Genomic DNA, 18,876 nt, shown 5'->3' with positions numbered 1-18,876 from the left:
CAGGTCCTGACGGGATCACAAATCAGATGCTCCAAAACTTACCTGACGGACGACTAGAGGAACTTCTGAATTCCTTCAATATCATATGGACAACGGGAAACATACCAGAAACTTGGCGAACAGCATGGGTTGTTCCTATACACAAGCCGGGAAAACCGAGAACATCATCATCTTCATATCGACCTATATCGCTAACGTCATGCGTAGCGAAACTTATGGAGCGAATGATCCATTCCCGTGTCTCGTGGTGGCTTGAGAAATATCAACTATTACCCAAAGAGATGACCGGATTCAGAAAAGGCCTCTCAACAGCGGATAGTGTGATTGACCTATTGAGTGCTGTTGAGCATAATCACTACAACAAGAACTCAACTCTGGCAATATTCTTTGACATCAGCCAGGCTTATGACAATGTACAGCATTCCGCAGTTCTGAGAAAGCTAACACAACTTGGAATGACGGGTCATTTACAGGTCTTCCTAAAGAATTTTTTCGCTGGACGAACGCTCCAAGTTCGGCTGGGACGAGCAGTGAGCTCGCAGCGTAAATCCCTTTGTGGCCTGCCCCAAGGAAGTGTACTATCGCCGATACTTTTTAATATCCTTTTGTCAAAGTTACCAGAAGCACTCCCCAAGTACACTCTTCCTACTAGAATGTCAATTTACACGGATGATATTTGTATTTGGACTTCAGGCTTCAGGCATCATGGTCTACGAAATGCTGCTCAAGCTGCGATTAAAGCCTCGAGCAAGTACTTAGCTGAGTGCGGACTCCATTTTTCACCAGAGAAGACGGCGTTCATTCTTTTTCCCGGAAAAGATCGAAACAGCACACGAATAGATCTTCAGGTAAACGGAACTCCGATTCGTCGTGTCTGGCAGCATCGATTTCTAGGCTTTTCCATCAATTCTCGGCTGAATTGGCACTCACAGGCAATGGCTACGGCAAAGTCCACAGTAGTAGTGAGAAATGCCATTAGGAGGGTGGCAGGACAGTCGTGGGGGAACTCTCCAAGGTCTATGCTACGTCTCCATTCAGCATTAGTAGTTTCCCGCATCTTATACGCCCTCCCTTATATGAGGTTATCACGGTCCGACTCTGAATTTCTCGAACGCATCCACAGACGAAGACTTCGTACAAGCCTTGGTGTCCCCAGTTCTACCAGAAATGACCTGGTGTACATAGAGGCACAAGCTCTGCCACTGCCTCTTTTGGCAACGCAACGCCTACTCCTACAGAAGCTCCGCTTGCACGAAACAGCTACTGGAAGGAGCCTTCTCCAACGACTAGCAAAAAGGACGAGTTCGCGCTTTCACATTTCTTTACAGACTCTGAAACACCTAGGGTGGCAATCAGAAGCGCGACCAGATAGTTTTGACTACCAACCTAAGCCCACATGGGAGGCATACATCCCAAAATGCAATGAGAAGATCCCGGGTATACCAATCAAGAAAATATCAAACGAAGTGGTACTGAAAATGACAGCGACGGAGTACATTGAAACAACATTTAAAGATTTTTTGCAAGTTTACACGGATGGTTCTGTAAATCGTCATAAAAGAAGTAGCACAGCCGCCTATAATGTCCCAGCCTATAACCTTCAGTGGAGCGGCCGTATCGACCAAATGGTGTCCTCCACGACCGCAGAAATAATAGCAATTGTGGAAGCACTCCATACTCTTAAGAGATTTACACCGCAAAAAGTAGTTGTGCTCACAGACTCTCGGTGTGCACTGCAACAGCTAAAACATATACAAGGAACATCGGAAATCGCGGTGGCTGCTCGGTCCGCGACAGAATCCCTTGAGGACTCCGGTTTCAAAATATGTTTTCAATGGATTCCCGCCCACGTTGGACTCGCCGGAAATGAAAGAGCGGACAACCTTGCTACGAACGCGCACAATAAAGAGCGAACAATACACACACCTGACGACCCGAAAGCTTTCCGCATACGTGTCAAAGAACATCTCGGCTCTTTGTCGGAGGCAAAAAATAGCCAACATCAGCCTTGTCTCAGTGGAAGCCTACGCCGCAAGGAAGCAACTCTACTTTACCGACTTCGCACCGGAACCGCTCGCACCAGATAACTTTTGCACAAATGGGGTAAGGTACCTTCAGCCTCCTGCGACAGTTGTGGTGTTACAGAAGATTTAAATCACCTACTTTGTGATTGTAATAAATTCGAGAGTCATCGAAAGGACTTCGCTCAAGAACTTAACAGGCATAACTTCAAGATCAACGACATTACAGATTTAATATATCCAACTGGAAGAAGAGCTCGAAGAAAGCTACTACAGACCCTTTTCCTAAACTTCCTCCAGGCGACTGGACTACAAGCACGACTATAGAATGAAATACTGAGTGCCATCAACACTTGAAAGACCGGAAGTGTGCGTGACTGAACTTGTGACTTATCTTCGAAACAAAACAAACACTAAGTTTTTTTGTTTTTTTTTTGTGTGTGTTGTGTGCGTGTGTGAGTGTGTTCTTTTCTTCTTCAATCATCATTTATTTCAGTTAGTTTTATTTATTTTATTATTTCATTTTCATTTCTGGGCGGGACAATGCCGGCCTAATCGGCAAGGCTAAGTCCGCCCAAATATTTTAATAAAGCGTCACCTCTCTCCCCCCCCCCGTGGAAATCACCACGCTCACCCCAAATCACCACAATCACCCCTCACTTAAGATAGTTGTTTGGTTCAAACAACTTCTACCACGTTCACTGTCACTGAGTACGCAAGCTACCATATGCTATAAATTATGTCCGTTGACCATATACACTTACACACACAACAAAAAAAAAATTTCTGCGCGAAGGATAAGCCATTAATAGTCAGGGCCTAAACACTGTGCATTGAAAAAAAAAAAAAGTTTTAACACAAACAGCAGTATATACGTCAAAAGTCACTGAAAAAGGACCGCCGGCCACACGTGCACTTAAAAAAATATTTACGCACCTAAAACCATGAATGACCTAAACAAATATTCTTAAGCAGCAGAAATCCGACTCATATAATCAGCGCCAACGTTTTCACTACCTTTGATATACTCAACGGTAAAGTCGTATTCCATAAGAGCTAAGCTCCAGCGCAAGACTCGGTTGTTGACGTGCTTTGCGGAATTTATATAAACAAGTGGCTGGTGGTCACTCTGCAAAATGAATGACCTTCCGAACAAGAATACATGAAATTTCTGAACTGCCCACGGAAGTGCCAGACCTTCTCGTTCAATTGTTGAATAGCCTGCTTCACGCGGAAGAAGTCGACGACTTGCGTAGGCGACCGGGTGAAGAACATCATCATGCCGTTGCATGAGAACGGCACCCACGCTGGTGTTCGACGCATCGGTACGTAGCACGAAAGGTTTCGAGAACTCTGGTGCTTTTAGAATGGGTTCTTTGGACAATTGTTCTCTTAGCTTGTCAAAAGCCTCTTGTTCCTTTTTGCTCTAATTTACCCTGTTTGGTGCCCTCTTTCGTGTCAGTTCGGTTAGTGGATGAGAAATCTCAGCGTACTGAGGAACGAAATCCCGATAATAGCCGGTAAGGCCGAGGAATGATCGCACCTCTTTTTCGTCTCTGGCTGTTTAGCAGCTTGAATCTTCTCCAATGTCTCGACCTGCGGCCTCAGGAGACCATGACCAACGATGTGTCCTAGGAACTTCACAGAGGAAAAACCAACTTCGCTTTTTGTAGGTCGGATGGTTAAACCGGCATCCTTAACCCGCCGGAAGAACAACTCGAGCGCCTCCAGGTGTTCCTCCCAGTTCTCTGTGGCAATGAGGACGTCGTCGAAGTAGTGGTAGACCTTTGGGAGACCCTGGACCACTTTTCTCATCAGCCGGGTGAAAATGGCCGGTGCGGTTTTGATGCCAAAGGGCATAACACGGAACTGGTACAATCCCAATCTGGAAGAGAAGGCCGTCATCGGTTTTGCTTCCTCATGCATTGGAACCTGCCAGTACTCCTTCGAGAAGTCGAACTTTGAGAAGTACCGGCTTCGTCCTAATTGTGCAAACATCATGTCCACCCTGGGTATTGGTTCGTTGTCGGAGATCAGAGCCCTGTTCAGTTGTCGGAAATCAATGCACAACCGCATTGACTTGTCTTTTTTCTTTACCACCACAACAGGTGATTGATACGGAGACTCCGATGGCTCAATTATGCCTTGCTGTAGCATTTGCTGGATTTCACTTTCCACAGCTTCTTGTAAAGAAAATGGTATCGGGTACTGGTTCACTTGAACAGGGGTGTCCGTTGTAAGCTTCAATTTGCATTCCACCAAATCGGTCTTTCCTGGAACATCTGAAAGACTCCCCTGGTGTGCCGCCAAGAGGGTAGCAACCTGAGTTCGTTGATCGCTAGTTAATTCCTCGGAAACTTTCACGTCTCGGTAAGTTTCCTTTTGGTGCAGCATCAGCACAGGTACATCCTCTTCCTTTACTTCCTCGTGTTGGAATGCGGCTGACGCACGTTGGGGTGTCTGATCGGTTAGTGGCCTTTCTTCATACTTCTTCAGCATGTTGATGTGGAACAAGCTGGTTCTGGTCCCTAGGTCGATGACGTAGTCGACGTCGTTTCGTCTTTCTAAGACGGCAAAGGGACCTTTCCAAGTCAAGATAAGTTTGTTAGCGTCAGAGGGAGGAGTAGAAGAACCTTGTCTCCGACAGAGAGTTGGCGCACTCTTGCCTTTTTGTCATAGTATCTCTTCTGTACGGCCTTCGCTTTCGTGAGATGTTCTTGGGCCATCCGGCATGTTTCCTCTAACCGCTGGCGCAGGTCAATCATGTAGCCATATGAGGTCTTTGTCTCGTCGTCTGTACATTCCCCTGTCCAGAGCTCTTTCAAGATGGCCATGGGTCCTCTGACGTATCTGCCATACAGTAAGTCGAAGGGCGCAAACCCAAGGCTAGTCTGTGGAAGTTCGCGATACGCGAATAACAAAGGCGCTAGGTACCTGTCCCAGCTTTTAGGGCACTCCTGACACATCCGGCATATCATTTGCTTCAACGTACCATTAAAGCGTTCTACAAGGCCATTGGCCATAGGATGGTACGGTGTGGTCGGCAGCTGTCTGAACGAGAGCAGACGACTGAACTCCTTCATGAGTCCAGACAGGAACGATCTGCCACGATCGCTAATGATTTCGCGCGGAAACCCCATGCGTGAGAACATTTCGAGGAGAGCTTCGGCTACCTTCTCGGTCTCAATGCTTGGCAGAGCAATGGCGTCAGGGTAACGTGTCGCGAAGTCCACCATGGTGAGGACATATCGGTTTCCCTTCTGTGAGATTGGTGCTAGTGGGCCCACAATGTCGATGGCTACCCGCTGAAAAGGTGTAGCAATGACTGGCATGTTTCCGAGAGGCAGACGGCCTACTAAGTGCTTTGGCACAGTTCGCTGGCAGATGTCACACGACTTTACGAACCGAGTGACATCTCCCTGCACACCCGGCCAGTAAAACTCCTCGAGCACCCGATCTGTTGTGCGCTTAATTCCCTGGTGTCCAGAGAGAATCCCCTCGTGCGCCATTTTCAGCACAAAGCTTCGAAGGTTGCTTGGAACGACGAGCTGTTCCATTTGCTTAGCCGATGGTAACCTGTAGTGACGGAAAAGAATTCCATTTGTCAACACGAACTTAACATCAGCTGCTCGTGACACCACCTCGCGTCCAACAGCTTCAAAGCAGCCGTTTAGCGAAGGGTCTTCTCTTTGCTTGGTTCGCAGCTCCTTTGGATGAATGTCCACTGGATTGACCGTTGCCACAGGGAGCCGGCCAGCTGCACCCTCAAGCTGCTTGTCCTTCGGATCCATAGCAGCCAAGAAAGAGGGCGTCTTTGTACCAGTTGTTTGACTCGTCAGACTACTGTGGCTCTCATTCGAGGTCTCTGGTGCAGGCTCTTCTTTCTGGGTTGGAGCATACTGCTCTGCTTTCCAGTTGATATCAGGAGCTGAAACATCCCGTACGCCAACAACGTTTCCTAATACGACGTCGTACAGCGGATTTTCCATGCACGTTGCAGTCACTCTGCCCCTGAAATAAGGAGAGTCAATGTCCACCTCCGCTTCAGGTAGACACCTGACTGTCCGGTCCAGCAGGTAGAGCATTCGGCTTTTTCCTGTCAGTTTGCCATCAGGAACTAATGACCGCTTTACTATTACGGAGTTACATCCGGAATCCCGGAGAACAGTGACAGGGTGTCCCTCAAGCAGTCCTGTAGCCGTCGGCATATCTTCTGCTTGAACCTCGGACCCCTTTGTCCTTGCCGTTCCCACCAGATATTGCTTCGACAAACAGGCGTCGGAGCCCAAGTTCTCAGGACGATCGCAGTGCATCACTGAGCACGACGCTTTACCGCCAACGTCTGACTTTTTGTTAGGACAAGCCTCGGCTTTATGCCCATTATCGCGGCATTTCCAGCAGGAATTCGCATTTTGTTTAGGTCCTTTTGAGTTGGACCAGCAGTCTGCGGCCCGATGGCCCAGTTTGTTACAGAGGAAGCACTGCGGCTTCCTCTTTTCATCTCGATGGGCGGGAATTCTAGCTAACCCCGAAGGCTTGCTAGAATCTTTTTCTTCTTTATTTTTTCCAAGGTTGGTCAACCCTTGGGCCTCGAGGTAGTGGTCTGTAGCCTCCGCTAGCTTATCGAGGCCCTGGCAGCCCCTTTCCTTTAAAAAAATCGCGAGCTTCTCATGGCATTGTTTCAGGAACTGTTCAGACACTATTTTATCTCGAAGGGCGTCGTAAGTGTGTTCCGTTTTTGCCATCTTTTGCCAGTGGTCAAAATACCCTAAAAGGCGGCCGGAAAATTGCCTACCCGTCTCCGTGTCCTCCGGTCTCGCGCTCCGAAACTTAGTGTGGTACCCTTCCTCGGTGTACCGAAAACGTTGAAGGAGTGTCTGCTTCAACTTATTATAGTCCATGGCGTCGTCAGGAGCCATGCGTCCGACCACACTTAGCGCCTCTCCTGTCAGGCATAGGCTGAGGGACAAGGCCCAGTTATCCGGGGGCCACTCCTGACTAGTTGCCACCCGCTCAAATCTTTGGATATACGCATCAAGTTCGTCGCGCCTCTCGTTAAATGCCGGTATCGGCTTGTGCGGGCTCCGATGTCCATGTACAGTGCCAGTTGACGTACCCTCACCAGCCGCATCTGGAACTACCGCTCCTACGATCCCCTGTTGCTCCTGTAAGCGTAACTTCAGCTCTAGTACTGCGCGTTCTGCATCTAATCGAGCGCGAGCATTGGCTTCCGATTCTTTGACAGCCTCGCGCTCTGCCACACGCTGATCTCGATCGCGAGCACGTTCATCGTCCATCCATTGTTTTAGTTCTGGCCCCGAAAGCCCCAACTCTTTGCCAACCTTCATTAACTTCTCGAGATCCATTCTCGGTCGTCACACACACACCAGCGAGGTGAAGCTCTTTAGAGTGGAAAACAAGAGTAAAGTCCTGTCGCGGACGCCAGATATGTGGTGGACTGGTTCACGCTCGCAGGTGTGTGACACAGTGAGACGGAACACGAAGACAATGTGGTTGGATACGATAAATATGATTAAAGATTTAAGATATTATATACAGATTATTACAAAAACCGTACAAATGAATGTCACTGACAGTATGTTACAGGCCTCGCCGGGGAGCGATGCGACAGTGTTCGAAGCCTGGTGAGCGTTGCAGCGATGGCTTGGTTGGATGTCTCAACCCGTCTGTTGACGTGTGGCTAGGGGGCGGCGTCTTCGCAGTCGGGTCTTGCGTGTAGCTGCAAGGCTCTGTCGACCTGTCGACGGACGACCTTGCGTAAAGTTGCAAGGCACAGCCCGCCGGCCTGATGCTGTCCCGTCGAGTTCCACACTTCTTCTTCTTCAACCTCCTTCTTTTTCTTCTCCCTCAGTGAAGGCTTTCTTTCTTGCCCGTGGAAATCACCACGCTCACCCCAAATCACCACACGGTCTGTTTGGGAGAGATCCCATACTTGGGCGCCATCTATCCCCGCGCGAGAGGAGCGCTCGGTGCGCCAAACATATTGTGGTTGCCGCATCGGACAGAGTCGTAACCTAAATGTTTCTTCCACCGTAGTTTGCACGCATGTACACTATTTCTAGAGCTCTTGCATGGTTCCCATTATGTGTGTGGAGCAGCAAAATAAAAGCATTTATAAACTTTGTGCATTTTTTTTTATTCTGAAATATTTTAAATATGATTTGAAATCATTACAGGTAAAATGTAATTAGGTTGTGTGATTTTTCTGAAGGCAGCTTACTTGAGGAATGATAAAAAAAACTTACATAAATAAGCAGTACAGTCATTGCAGATATCTCCCCTAAGGACCGAGGTAAAATGAGCACACATCACTTCTGTCACCCAAGACAACTCTGTAGAGGAAGGATTCATTATCTAGTCTGCTTCCTGGTTCATTATAATGACTGCATGTGTTGGCCTGCTCCATGCTTGATTGTTGGATCTTGCCGAAAAGGTCGCAAAGTGTTGGAAGCGGAACTAAACTCTAAGCACACTGCGGTGCACAGCAACAACGTCGGGGGGGGGGTGGGGGGGCAGTCGCCAGTCGGAGCTTGCCAACAACCGGCAAGATGGGCAAGAACTCGTGTAGTTGCTCTGCCTAGGAATCGTCAATAAAAGCTTTGGTGCAATAGTTTGAGTCCTGGTGAGATTCGCAATTTGTTGATTTATGGACTTGGATTTATGGATTTATGGACCTGAAATGTTCACTCCCTAACTTAAAGGAAACCGCATATTTAACATGTGTTAGGCCAATTTTGGAATATGCCTGTGCCGTCTGGGACCCGGAACAAAAAACATTAATAGACAAACTTGAAAAAATACAAAATAGAGCTGCTAGGTTTGTTCTGGGACGTTACGGGTGGAGAGAGAGCTGTACTCAAATGAAAACTGAACTGAATTGGGAACCTCTCTCAGCCCGCCGTAAAAAATTGTGTTTAAAGTTTCTGTTTTTGATATTTAAAAATAAAACTGGAATTAACAGTGAAACTTACTTAAAAGAACCATAATATATTTCTAAACGGAACGATCATGCTTTCAAAATTAGAGAGCTCCGCGCCAGGACGAGCATGTACGCCAACTCTTTTTTTGTTAAAACGATACGAGAGTGGAATGGGCTGTCGGAGCTGCAAGTGTGCAGTGAAAGTGAAGATCTGTTTTTTTCAGCATTGTAATCCCCCTGCTGTAACGCCCTCGGGCACTGCGGGGTAATCTCTGAATAAAGAATAAAGAACTCTTCAAGATGGCAGGTTCGGAAGTATGAACTTTTCAAGTAACAAATTCGAAAGTTGTAAAACTCATTTTTAAATTTAGTAAGTTTGAAAGTTCGTAAATTGTGAATTTCTTAATGCAATAAATTTGAAATGATACAAATTATAAATGCTAAAGTTCGACAAAGCGATACTTCTCAAACCTTTCTAAACCCCTGGTTCGACCTACGAACCTTAGGTTCGAAAAAAGTTTGCGGCATCTCCAATAAGGATGGTTCAAACACTTGCATTTCCTTAAAGGGCAACTTCAGTATTGCCTAGGAAACTGACCGTCAAACTTTGGAACCTGCAAAGTTGCCAAAATCGGCCAACTCTTGCAGGCAAATTGAGGCGCAATCACAGCGCTTTGGCATAGTTAACATTGGGCTAAGCCAGGGGTCCTCAAACTTTTTGGCCTCGCGGAACCCCAGGAAGCCTCAAAAACTGCCGCAGAACCCCCCCTCCATATTTGCCTATCGAGAAGCAACAGATCAAATTTTAGGCAATTTTGCTTGTGTTGCTTCCCATATCCCCACCATATCAATCACAATGTCAGTACTAAGTGAGATGAAGGCGCTTTGCATAATCCTGCCGCGCAGCCTGTGGAATGGGGGGAGGGGGGTTGCAATTTGGGTATTTGCGGAACCCATGAGACCAGCTCGTGGAACCCCTGTGTTCCCTGGAACCCAGTTTGAGAACCCCTGGGCTAAGCGATATCAACATTGCCCTTTTTTTGTTTCTAATTCTCTGGGCAAGACTGGCGATGTCAATGCTTCCTCGCGGCGCTCAGTGGCATCCAGGTGAGTGGCGCAAGGTGGGACAGCTCTTAAGAGCCGTCCCACCGTTACCGCTGTCTCCCTTGTCACAACCACCATCGTTTTCCCACCGTTTCTGGTTATCGTCTCTGGGAGTTTCATTCATACTACGTGCGCAGACCGATTGCGCAGTTGTGCAGACATCGTCTGATACTGTAGAGACCAAAACGTGAAGACTGGGGTATAGACGACACTTGCTCCTGGCATACGCCCATGCTGACCCCGCCCATCGTTGCATAGAGGATCACGACATCTTGTACCACGTGGTAGCCCAAGGTCAGTGTTGCCCGACGGCAGCGATGTTTCGACTTCTGCTTACGTTTAAAGTGAGATTTAACTAGATATAACCCATTTTTTGTGAAGCAAATTACGTAGTGCCTTTTATTTGTGCTTTTTACCGCGAAATCGCTCATTATCCCGAAATTGAGCGGAGTTGACCTTTAAAACGATACTTCAACGAAATTTGGAATAGTATACCCGTCGTGTTCAGAAATATGCTGAACATGATCCACAATATCCGTAAATGACAATCGCACGTTTGTATTTTGAGGCTGATGGCTGTATTTTTCGTTATAAATGGCCCACTCTGGCAAGTGCTTGGAGAGCAGCCAGCGGAGGCCACGCGACATATGGCGCAATTGTGATGTAGACTGTCTCGGGACGAGCAAAGCTGCAGCGAGGCTGACATCGACAGGATGCCCTAGCGGTTCCAGCCACCGAAGTGGCCGAAGCACGCCAGCGATCAAACCACCGCAACTAACTGCAAAGCTGCTTATGAACGAATTTTGAGTGAAGGGTTAATGTTCTATAATCTTGTAGCGGGACAATAGCAACACCTGGGAAACAACAAGAGCATCCCGGTGATTGGGTTGTTCCTCTTTCCCTTTTCTCTCGTGGTTGCCGGAGAGCCGACAAGATGACGTCGGGTTCAAGGCATGTATAGTATCTAGGTGAGATAGGCTTAGTCACTACCCGTCAAGGTTCGTAGACTGGTATTACAAACGAGGCTTTAGCAACGTCCCCCAAATGCCGTTTGCCGATTCTTTAATTTGTTTTAAAATTCCTTTTCGGGTCTTTTTCAACAAGAGGTTGGTGTGTCCGATGCGATACTGCTCCCTTGAACACGTATAGGTAAAGAAATAAGCACCGAAATTTCGTTTTAGTATCCCTTTAAAAATGTGGGCCTTAAAATATCTTGCTACAAAGGTACTGACTGCTTAGCCATGGAACACCCAGTTTCCACATATTTTTTACAAAAGCTCATCTTTTTTTTTTTTTTTTTTTTTTTTGCTTGAATGCAAAGTTGTTGACAATGTTATAACCGAATTTTTCTCGGTGGGTATGTGCATCCGATCTCTCAAATACCGCAGAACCTTTGCTCGAGTTCATGGGTCGCCTCATAGATAGAGTGTGTATCCGAAGAGGTTTTAAGGTGCACAATGGCAAGAAAACGCAACTGTGTGAACGGGCCTTTACGTTTGGCTGATGTCGAAAAAGAATACAGCTTGCCAATTACGCGCGAATACTGAGTCGCTGCTCAATTTGGGCATTGCCACGCACTCAGGGTAGCCTCCGATCGGTCCACCGTTGCCAAGCTCTAGCAATGCCCAAGAAGGAACGTTTTCTGCGCACGCCCTCAATAAACGGTGGTGGCACCGATCCACCATTTTTGGAATTCACAAGTTAGGAGCGTTTGGCTTCAAAATACGCTTTTGCTCCGCGCATTAAGTCGCCATGAGTTACACACCACGCACGAGCATTTACAAAACTTCCCGAATCGGCAATTTCTGAAGATGGCGAGTCGGTATACAAACACGACACCACCGTTCCAGCCACAAGCCAGAGTAGTGCACACCGCTCGATTTTAGTTTGAGACAGGGCCTACACAACAATGCCAAACAGTATTTACCGGAACTCAATAAAGTGATTCATGTTGCAAGAAAGGTTGATGGCTGTTTTCCATCGATGGATAAAGGAGGCAATTGACCTCGACAGCATTCAAGCAAATGTCCGTGACGGCACCAACGCTGACATCGCCATAACCACCGAATCGCGTTCTGGAAGCAAACAGAATCCTACATTTTTATCCAACAAAAATCATCAGAGGGGCCTTGAGTTGCGCCAGCTCGTCGGGGCGCTCGTGTCCCTGCTGGCGGACTCGCCGTCCAGCCCCAAGTTCCGGAGGGCCAGCAGAGCCTCTGCGCACGACTTGACCAGGTTGCACATCTGGATGGACAGGTCGACACTGGAGCACGTCCGCAGTTCCCGCGTCGCCCACTCCAGCTTGTCTCGAACCACTCGCTGGGCCGTAGTAGCATCCAGGCAGGTGTCTGCCGGCGACGCATTGTTGTCACTCTGGAAGACCGGCAGACCCACGACGGGGGATGCATGGGTATCCCCGCTGGATGGGTCCCCTCTCGGAGCGTAACGGTCGCGATCCGGCAAGAGCGGGGTTAGTTCGGTCGCTTGAGGCTCGCGGGACTGCGGCACCGAGTTCGCTTCCAGCTCTTCGACCAGCCTCTGTGCCGCCGCATCCGAAAGAACTGCACGAAAAAGAGCGTCGCAAAGACTATGAACGAAATGCGACCATCGTTGTACAGCCAGTCTGTCATTTGTAAAAGCTAAACTCCTCAACCTCTTCTTTCAACCCCTCAACCTCTTCTTTCATTGCACTAGAGATTTTCTCATCTGTATCGTCTGCAAAATGTATCGTACTAATCCTAACCCAAAGAGAGAAACTTCCCAGATCCCTCTTGCATTTCTTTATGTATTGATCGGCAGTTAAAAGTTTACATTTCCCACTGTTGGACATCAGCCTGTAACAATTACCAAGAACAGAGGAAGTAAAATCACCTGCCTAGATCATTAGTATCAATGGCATTGTTATGTTTCTTAAAATATTATCTTGCTAATGACTTTTGTGTAAGTCTCCCATGGCTCTGGTTCACTCCTTTTTTTGTCTAGTTTTGTTGTGCTTAGTTACCTACTCCCCTCTGCAGTGCCATGGCCAGAAATATGTGTGCGGGGGGGAGGTTATGCACTGAGTATGTTATAGGTAGAATTCCGTATTTTCTGAGTACTTTTTGCTGAAAATTCAGGGTTTATCAGAGTTCATTTTCGTCCCCAACTCTCTGAAATATTCATGTTCCTAATTTTTCAAAATTCAGTTGTTCAGGATATTAAAGGAAACTAAAGTGGCCGCTCAATAGGACCACCAACCTATGTATGCTCTTACAAAATTTATGTGTGAAACACCATCTTTTTTTTTTTCCCCTTTTTTTTTTGCCATTGTTTTTGACAGTTTTTCGGATAAATGCAAACTGAAGGCAATTTTACTGGCAAGTGTTTTTCAGATTTAACCGAAAACACTGAACCCTAGTCATAGGAAGTATTCACTAGACGCCATATTTGTGGGTGCTGTTTAGAGCGCATGCTCAGAACGAACTCACATCAATAGGCTGCTAAGACCGACACTCTTGATGGTGCGGAATGCATGTTGCAAAAGAACTGTGGCAGCACGCGCTCGGCATTCGCGCACACAGCTATGGCCGCCAGTGAATACTCCCTATAGGGTTGGTTGGAGCCCCTCCCCCTGGCCATGCACTACCTTTCTGTAATTGGGCTCATATGATTACCTGCACCAGTGCAGAAAAGTGCAGGGCACTGTACTCTTGGCTGCATTCGTAAATCGAATACGGCGGTGGGGGTTCAACGTTAGATGCAGTGATTTCTCTACCCACTTCCAGGGGGGGGTTACACCCCTCCCCCCCTTGCATTAAATATTTCAACTGCGATGCTAAATGTAGAGTTCCAGAAAGTCTGTTGGGCACCACGCATGCATCTTTGATCCCACATGGAAAAAAAAATCAGCAGAAGAGGAGTTAAGTAAATATAGAAAATAAATTGCCTCCTTGTGTCCCCCTCCCAGACCCCTGGAAATTCAGACCCCCCCTCATTTTAATTCCCGAGGAAACCCCCGGTTAGTGGGTACTGAGTGCAGCTGGTGCAAGAGGTACACAGGTAAATGAAATGAGCCTACAGCAACCCCTGAGGGTACTGTAATGATTAAGTGAACCATTTGCTGCCACTTCGAGCAACACACTTTAACTGTACCTGGGTTGTCCTTCAAATTCTCCGAAGTGTCCACCTCCGAGCAGGCTATGCAGTATTTGTTGCTTTGTCGATCTTCCAGCAGAATGGTCTGAAAAGGAAGTGTGCGCAGAAGTTGAGCGTTTTTTCACGATAGAAGTGAAATACTAAGGAAGAAACAAGGCTGCAGCGACGGGGAGGGGGTTGCAAGGAAAGGTTGTCGGCGAAAAGCTGCGGTGTGTTTTTCTGCAACCAGCGCTGTTATAGACGGTCGTTTCCGCCATTCAGAAGAAGCGTATTTCTAATCAATAAATTTGGTCGTGGTCCACACGTCCCTCCCGTACATAGAGCTCCCGTACAACTCGTTGAGCTGACGCGATCGAGTCGGGTTGCTGCGAACACTGCGGTAAAGAGGAAGTGGTTCAAAAACGGTCACATTTTTAGACTCCCCTTTACTACCAGCATACTTACGCTGCAAACGTCGCAGATGTCTCCGAGCATCTTGTAACCCCTAAGCAGGTAGTCGCCCATGATCATGCTGATCTTGTCCTGGCGCTCCCGCCTCGCCTCGAGCACCTTGAGCTCGGCGTCCGTCGGTGGCCTCCAGCTGTCGTCATCCATGCTGGCTTCCAAAGTTGGCGTTATCACGCAAAGGGTGGGTAGAAGACAGGCCGGCGTCTTCGCCGTCCTTCACTCCAACGCTAATCACGTTCTCTGCACGCTGACTCGGTTACGTCCGGCGTGGTGTCGAGCCTTTTGTCGTTCGCTTTTGTTCCGAACAGGGATTGGAAGTCGAAAGACCTTGGAATTAAAACACGATTAAGCCATAAGTAATGGCGGGCAGAGGTGAAACGCACTGCTTCATTCAATGCAGAAAACGCATCCACGGAACAGGCCGAACGAACGCTGATGCCTTGAAACCTTTAAATGGAAATCGAAAATGAAAGGGACATTCTCGTAAAAATGTGATGCGAACGGTTTCGTAGATTCGTAACCTTTAAAATTTTGTTATTCGTATTCGTAGGAACGCTAACACTATCTGAATAAAACATTTTAAGAGTATGTGAATTAACGTGTGCATTTAGTACCATTTACACTTGATTTTTGTTGGGGTTTTGGTTCTTTAAATAACCGTCTCACGTTTTAGTGGTCTCCGAAAGGCGCCGGCAATCCCAAGCTGCCTTGCGCGTTGGCGTCGCGATCCAATCCAGTGAATTGTAGAGTAAAAAAATCCAATCCAAACTGGTTGCAGCCATCGCAGAGTGTGATGGATGTAAACCGATGAATCGATGATGTGAACCCTGTGAACCGATGTAAACATCTAAAGATGTAATTGACACACTCGATCAACTTTCACAAGCCGTTATGTCGTGCGACTACGCGAGCGGTCTGTCCGACTACGCCGATAAGGGCGTCTGCGGCCAGCCCGAGCAGTTCGACGACGCCGCGCTACTCGATGACAAGATCGCGCGCCTCGCGGACTGGATGCAGTCCTCCAAACACGTTGTGGTCATCACTGGCGCGGGCATCAGCACGTCGGCTGGCATCCCCGACTTCCGAGGTCCAAACGGAGTCTGGACCCTCGAGCAGAAGGGCGAGAAACCCACACTGAACATCTCTTTCGACGACGCCGTCCCGACCCCCACTCACATGGCCCTAGTCGCCCTCGCCGAACGCGCAAAGCTCCAATTCCTGGTAAGCCAGAACGTAGACGGACTCCACCTCAAATCTGGCTTCCCGCTGGACACTCTAGCCGACCTGCACGGCAACATGTTCGTCGACCGCTGCAACCAGTGCCGCCGACAGTTCATCCGAGACACGGCGACGCGGACGGTGGGCCAGAAACCCACGGGCGAGCCCTGTCCCGTGCCCAAGCGCAACGGACGGCTCTGCAGGGGCCGCCTGCACGACTCCATCCTAGACTGGGAAGACGAGCTGCCCGAAGACGCCATCGAGGCTGCTGACGCCCATTGCAGGGTCGCCGATCTCGTCCTCTGCCTGGGCTCGACGCTCCAAATCGTGCCCTGTGGCACGCTACCCCTGCTCGCCAAGAAGTCCGCCGGCAAGATCATCGTGTGCAACCTGCAGCCGACCAAGCTGGACAAGTCGTCTAACTTGATACTTCGCGCGTACGTCGACGACGTGATGACCAAGTTGATGGCGAGGTTGGGGATCGACATCCCGTCCTACTCGCCGGGCAGGGACCCGACCAAGGGGAAGCGGGAGCTGCCGCCGGTGTACCCGCGCCTGCGGCTGCCCAAAGTCGCCAAGGCTCTGGGCAGCGGCCGCCGCCCAAAGCAGCGGACCAAGAAACCCCAGAAACGCGCGTCTGTAAAGGACGACGCGAAGGATAACCTGAAGAAGCTCATCAAAGCGGAGGAGCCCACGGAGACCTCGCTTGTGCTCGTGAAGGAATCTGTCGAGAACGATCCTCTACTTGCCGACGTGACAGGTTGACCTGTGCAAACGTGTTACTGACGTTGGTGTTTCAATGTTTGTGTGGTCTGTGCTGTCTTTTGAGTAGAGACGAACCACCGAGTATAGAGACTATTCCCATGCATGCTTTCTTACTGTTGTGCAAGTACAGTCTCAAACGATTTGAAAGACCCATTTGATGATGCAGTTTCAGGCGGCTGTGCAGGTCTCGCTTTGGCCATGTCCATATTACTTTGGGTGAGCAAGTAAATGAACATTTGTTCTATCCTTTTCCTAAAAATAAAGTGTCTCTGGCCAAAGTGCCTGCCATTCGCTCCCACGACAAATGGGTCTTTCGTATTGTGGGAGACTGTACCTGCACTCGCGCATAATAGCCAACATAATACTCCGCAATACTTAAGTCGTCCTTTTGTGTCCCTATCTCAATCTAGGTAATATTTATGGTTTTGTAAAACAGGCCTACCGAGAGGTGCGAGGTTCACAGTGTTCGCTACTTCGTTCTCTAGGCGAATGCAGATGCAGGGCATCTGGTGGCCACCATGCTGCTGCTCATGCAGGCAAGTGCGTGCAATAGCGAGCTTGCAAAAGCTACGTTCGCACGCACACTGCGCATGCTTGTAGCATGGGGCACCAGTCGGACGCCAATCTTGTAATAGTTTATGGGTCGACATTGCAATGTCATTCGTAATATTATTTATATCATGCAGTTTTCTCATTGTCGAGCCATCCTTTTTTTCTCTACATGGTGTAACTTTTTAAACCATAATCTTGTTTGTACCGCTACTGAGAAGCAAAAAGTACAACCAGCGGGGAAATGCCTTTAGTTTACGCCTCAAACAAAAATAGCCTCTTTTGACATACCCTTTGCCTCAAATTTTGCTCCTGGACATGCCCCTGGTTGTCCAGCAAAGATTATTCAGTCACTAAATCACCTACGCTTCTCAGCATTATGCTTCTAAAAGAATATTTTTCTCGGGTGCATATATCATGACGACACACTGACACCGACAACTACAACCCTGTTTTACTCGCCATCACATCACACACGCAAATGTGTGACTAACTTTTTCAGTTTTCACCATCACTGGTTATGACCAGTTATCACCATTTAACGAAACAAAAGGGGAAGCATAGAGATATCAGTTTGTGCCCAGCCGGCTTCCGGAGTAGCAAGCAAGCACATCCTCAGACTGTTCAAATATGCTGCAAAGTGTATGCTGCTCCAGTCGGGTGGATTGGTGGTGGAGCGTGTAAACGTGCCACAGAACCTGAGGATCCTGGGTACAAACCTTACCTCCGTCCGTTTCGATCTGGATGAGCATCATACTGGCATGTGTTCTTGTAATCGCTACTGCATGGTACATGTTGACCCCTTGGCTACTAATCACCAGTGTCATTCGCGCCCTCCATCACCATTTCAACAGTAGCACGCAGTGTAGAACTCCAGTATGGACGCATCAGATAGCCAAGAATTATAATACTGAGAGCAACAACCAGCACCTGGAGGCCAAATAAATAACTTGTTACAGAAAGAGTAAACAAAAAAGATTGAGGTACACCTAAGCATTCCTTATGAGTTCTGGATGCGAAAGCATGCAAGCCGCTCGTCTGCTCCCTTTTTTGTCTGCTGCATACTTTTCGGCGCCGGTCGGCGCGTGTGCTCCCCTGGTGACCTTGGACGCTCTGCACTGATGGACACGTGGCGCCGTGGGGTGAGCGGTCGTGGAAACTGACGAGCGCAGCGGCCAATGGGAGCCCCGTCGACGCGCGCCAGCCAATGGAACCAAAGGAAACTATCTGCCGTTTTCGTGCTTCAGACTGATGACGTCAGCTCGCTCCATGAGACCAGTTAATGCTCTCGCATTAAAAGGATGGACATATTTTGTGTCCGACCTTTTTTGTTTATTCTTTCTTTAACAAGTTGCTGAAAACCAACATGCTCACATTCAACTTTGCTAAACAAATGTTTCGTTTTATTTTCGTGCAAATTGCTGATTTTAAATAAAATTTTGCAGTATGTTTTATGAGAACAGAAAAGTTGGTCGTCAATGGGTTAAAGAGTCCGAGGTACCGCACTGGAAGCATTTCTCATCTACAGCAGAGACAACAAATGCCTGTTGGGGCCGAGTACCCTCCCGTCGCATAAAAATATACACGGAACACAAGTACTTTAAGTGCCAGTTGTGGAAACACACTTATTTGCAAGCAATTAGTGGGTGTATGCATTCTACTTTTAAAGTGGCTGTTTTGACCGAAATGATCTCGCAG

The 18,876-nt window shown here is 48.1% G+C and overlaps 3 protein-coding genes across 3 annotated transcripts; 1 reads left to right on the top strand and 2 right to left on the bottom strand.

Annotated features, from left to right (window-relative positions):
* Positions 1 to 4,612: 4,612 nt before the first annotated feature.
* LOC115312822 lies at positions 4,613 to 6,766 on the bottom strand. Its single transcript, XM_029971755.2, has one exon. It carries the CDS (start codon positions 6,764 to 6,766, stop codon positions 4,613 to 4,615), a length of 2,154 nt encoding a protein of 717 aa, XP_029827615.2.
* A 5,162-nt stretch (positions 6,767 to 11,928) lies between these two features.
* On the bottom strand, positions 11,929 to 15,277 carry LOC8042210 (protein ZNRD2). Its single transcript, XM_029971480.3, has 3 exons — positions 14,644 to 15,277; positions 14,197 to 14,284; positions 11,929 to 12,626 (listed from the first exon to the last, which is right to left on the bottom strand). The coding sequence occupies exons 1-3, from the start codon at positions 14,791 to 14,793 to the stop codon at positions 12,184 to 12,186; spliced, it is 681 nt and encodes a 226-aa protein (XP_029827340.2). The 5' UTR covers positions 14,794 to 15,277; the 3' UTR covers positions 11,929 to 12,183.
* Positions 15,278 to 15,394: 117 nt separating this feature from the next.
* LOC8042209 (NAD-dependent protein deacetylase Sirt6) lies at positions 15,395 to 18,640 on the top strand. Its single transcript, XM_029971561.4, has one exon. The coding sequence runs from the start codon at positions 15,538 to 15,540 to the stop codon at positions 16,627 to 16,629; it is 1,092 nt and encodes a 363-aa protein (XP_029827421.2). The 5' UTR covers positions 15,395 to 15,537; the 3' UTR covers positions 16,630 to 18,640.
* Positions 18,641 to 18,876: the final 236 nt, after the last annotated feature.

Source organism: Ixodes scapularis, unplaced genomic scaffold, assembly GCF_016920785.2.
Source record: "Ixodes scapularis isolate PalLabHiFi unplaced genomic scaffold, ASM1692078v2 PGA_scaffold10__122_contigs__length_95168666, whole genome shotgun sequence".
NCBI lineage: Eukaryota > Metazoa > Arthropoda > Arachnida > Ixodida > Ixodidae > Ixodes > Ixodes scapularis.
The sequence above is the reverse complement of the archived record's forward strand: the minus strand, read 5'-3'. Positions and strand labels throughout refer to the sequence as shown.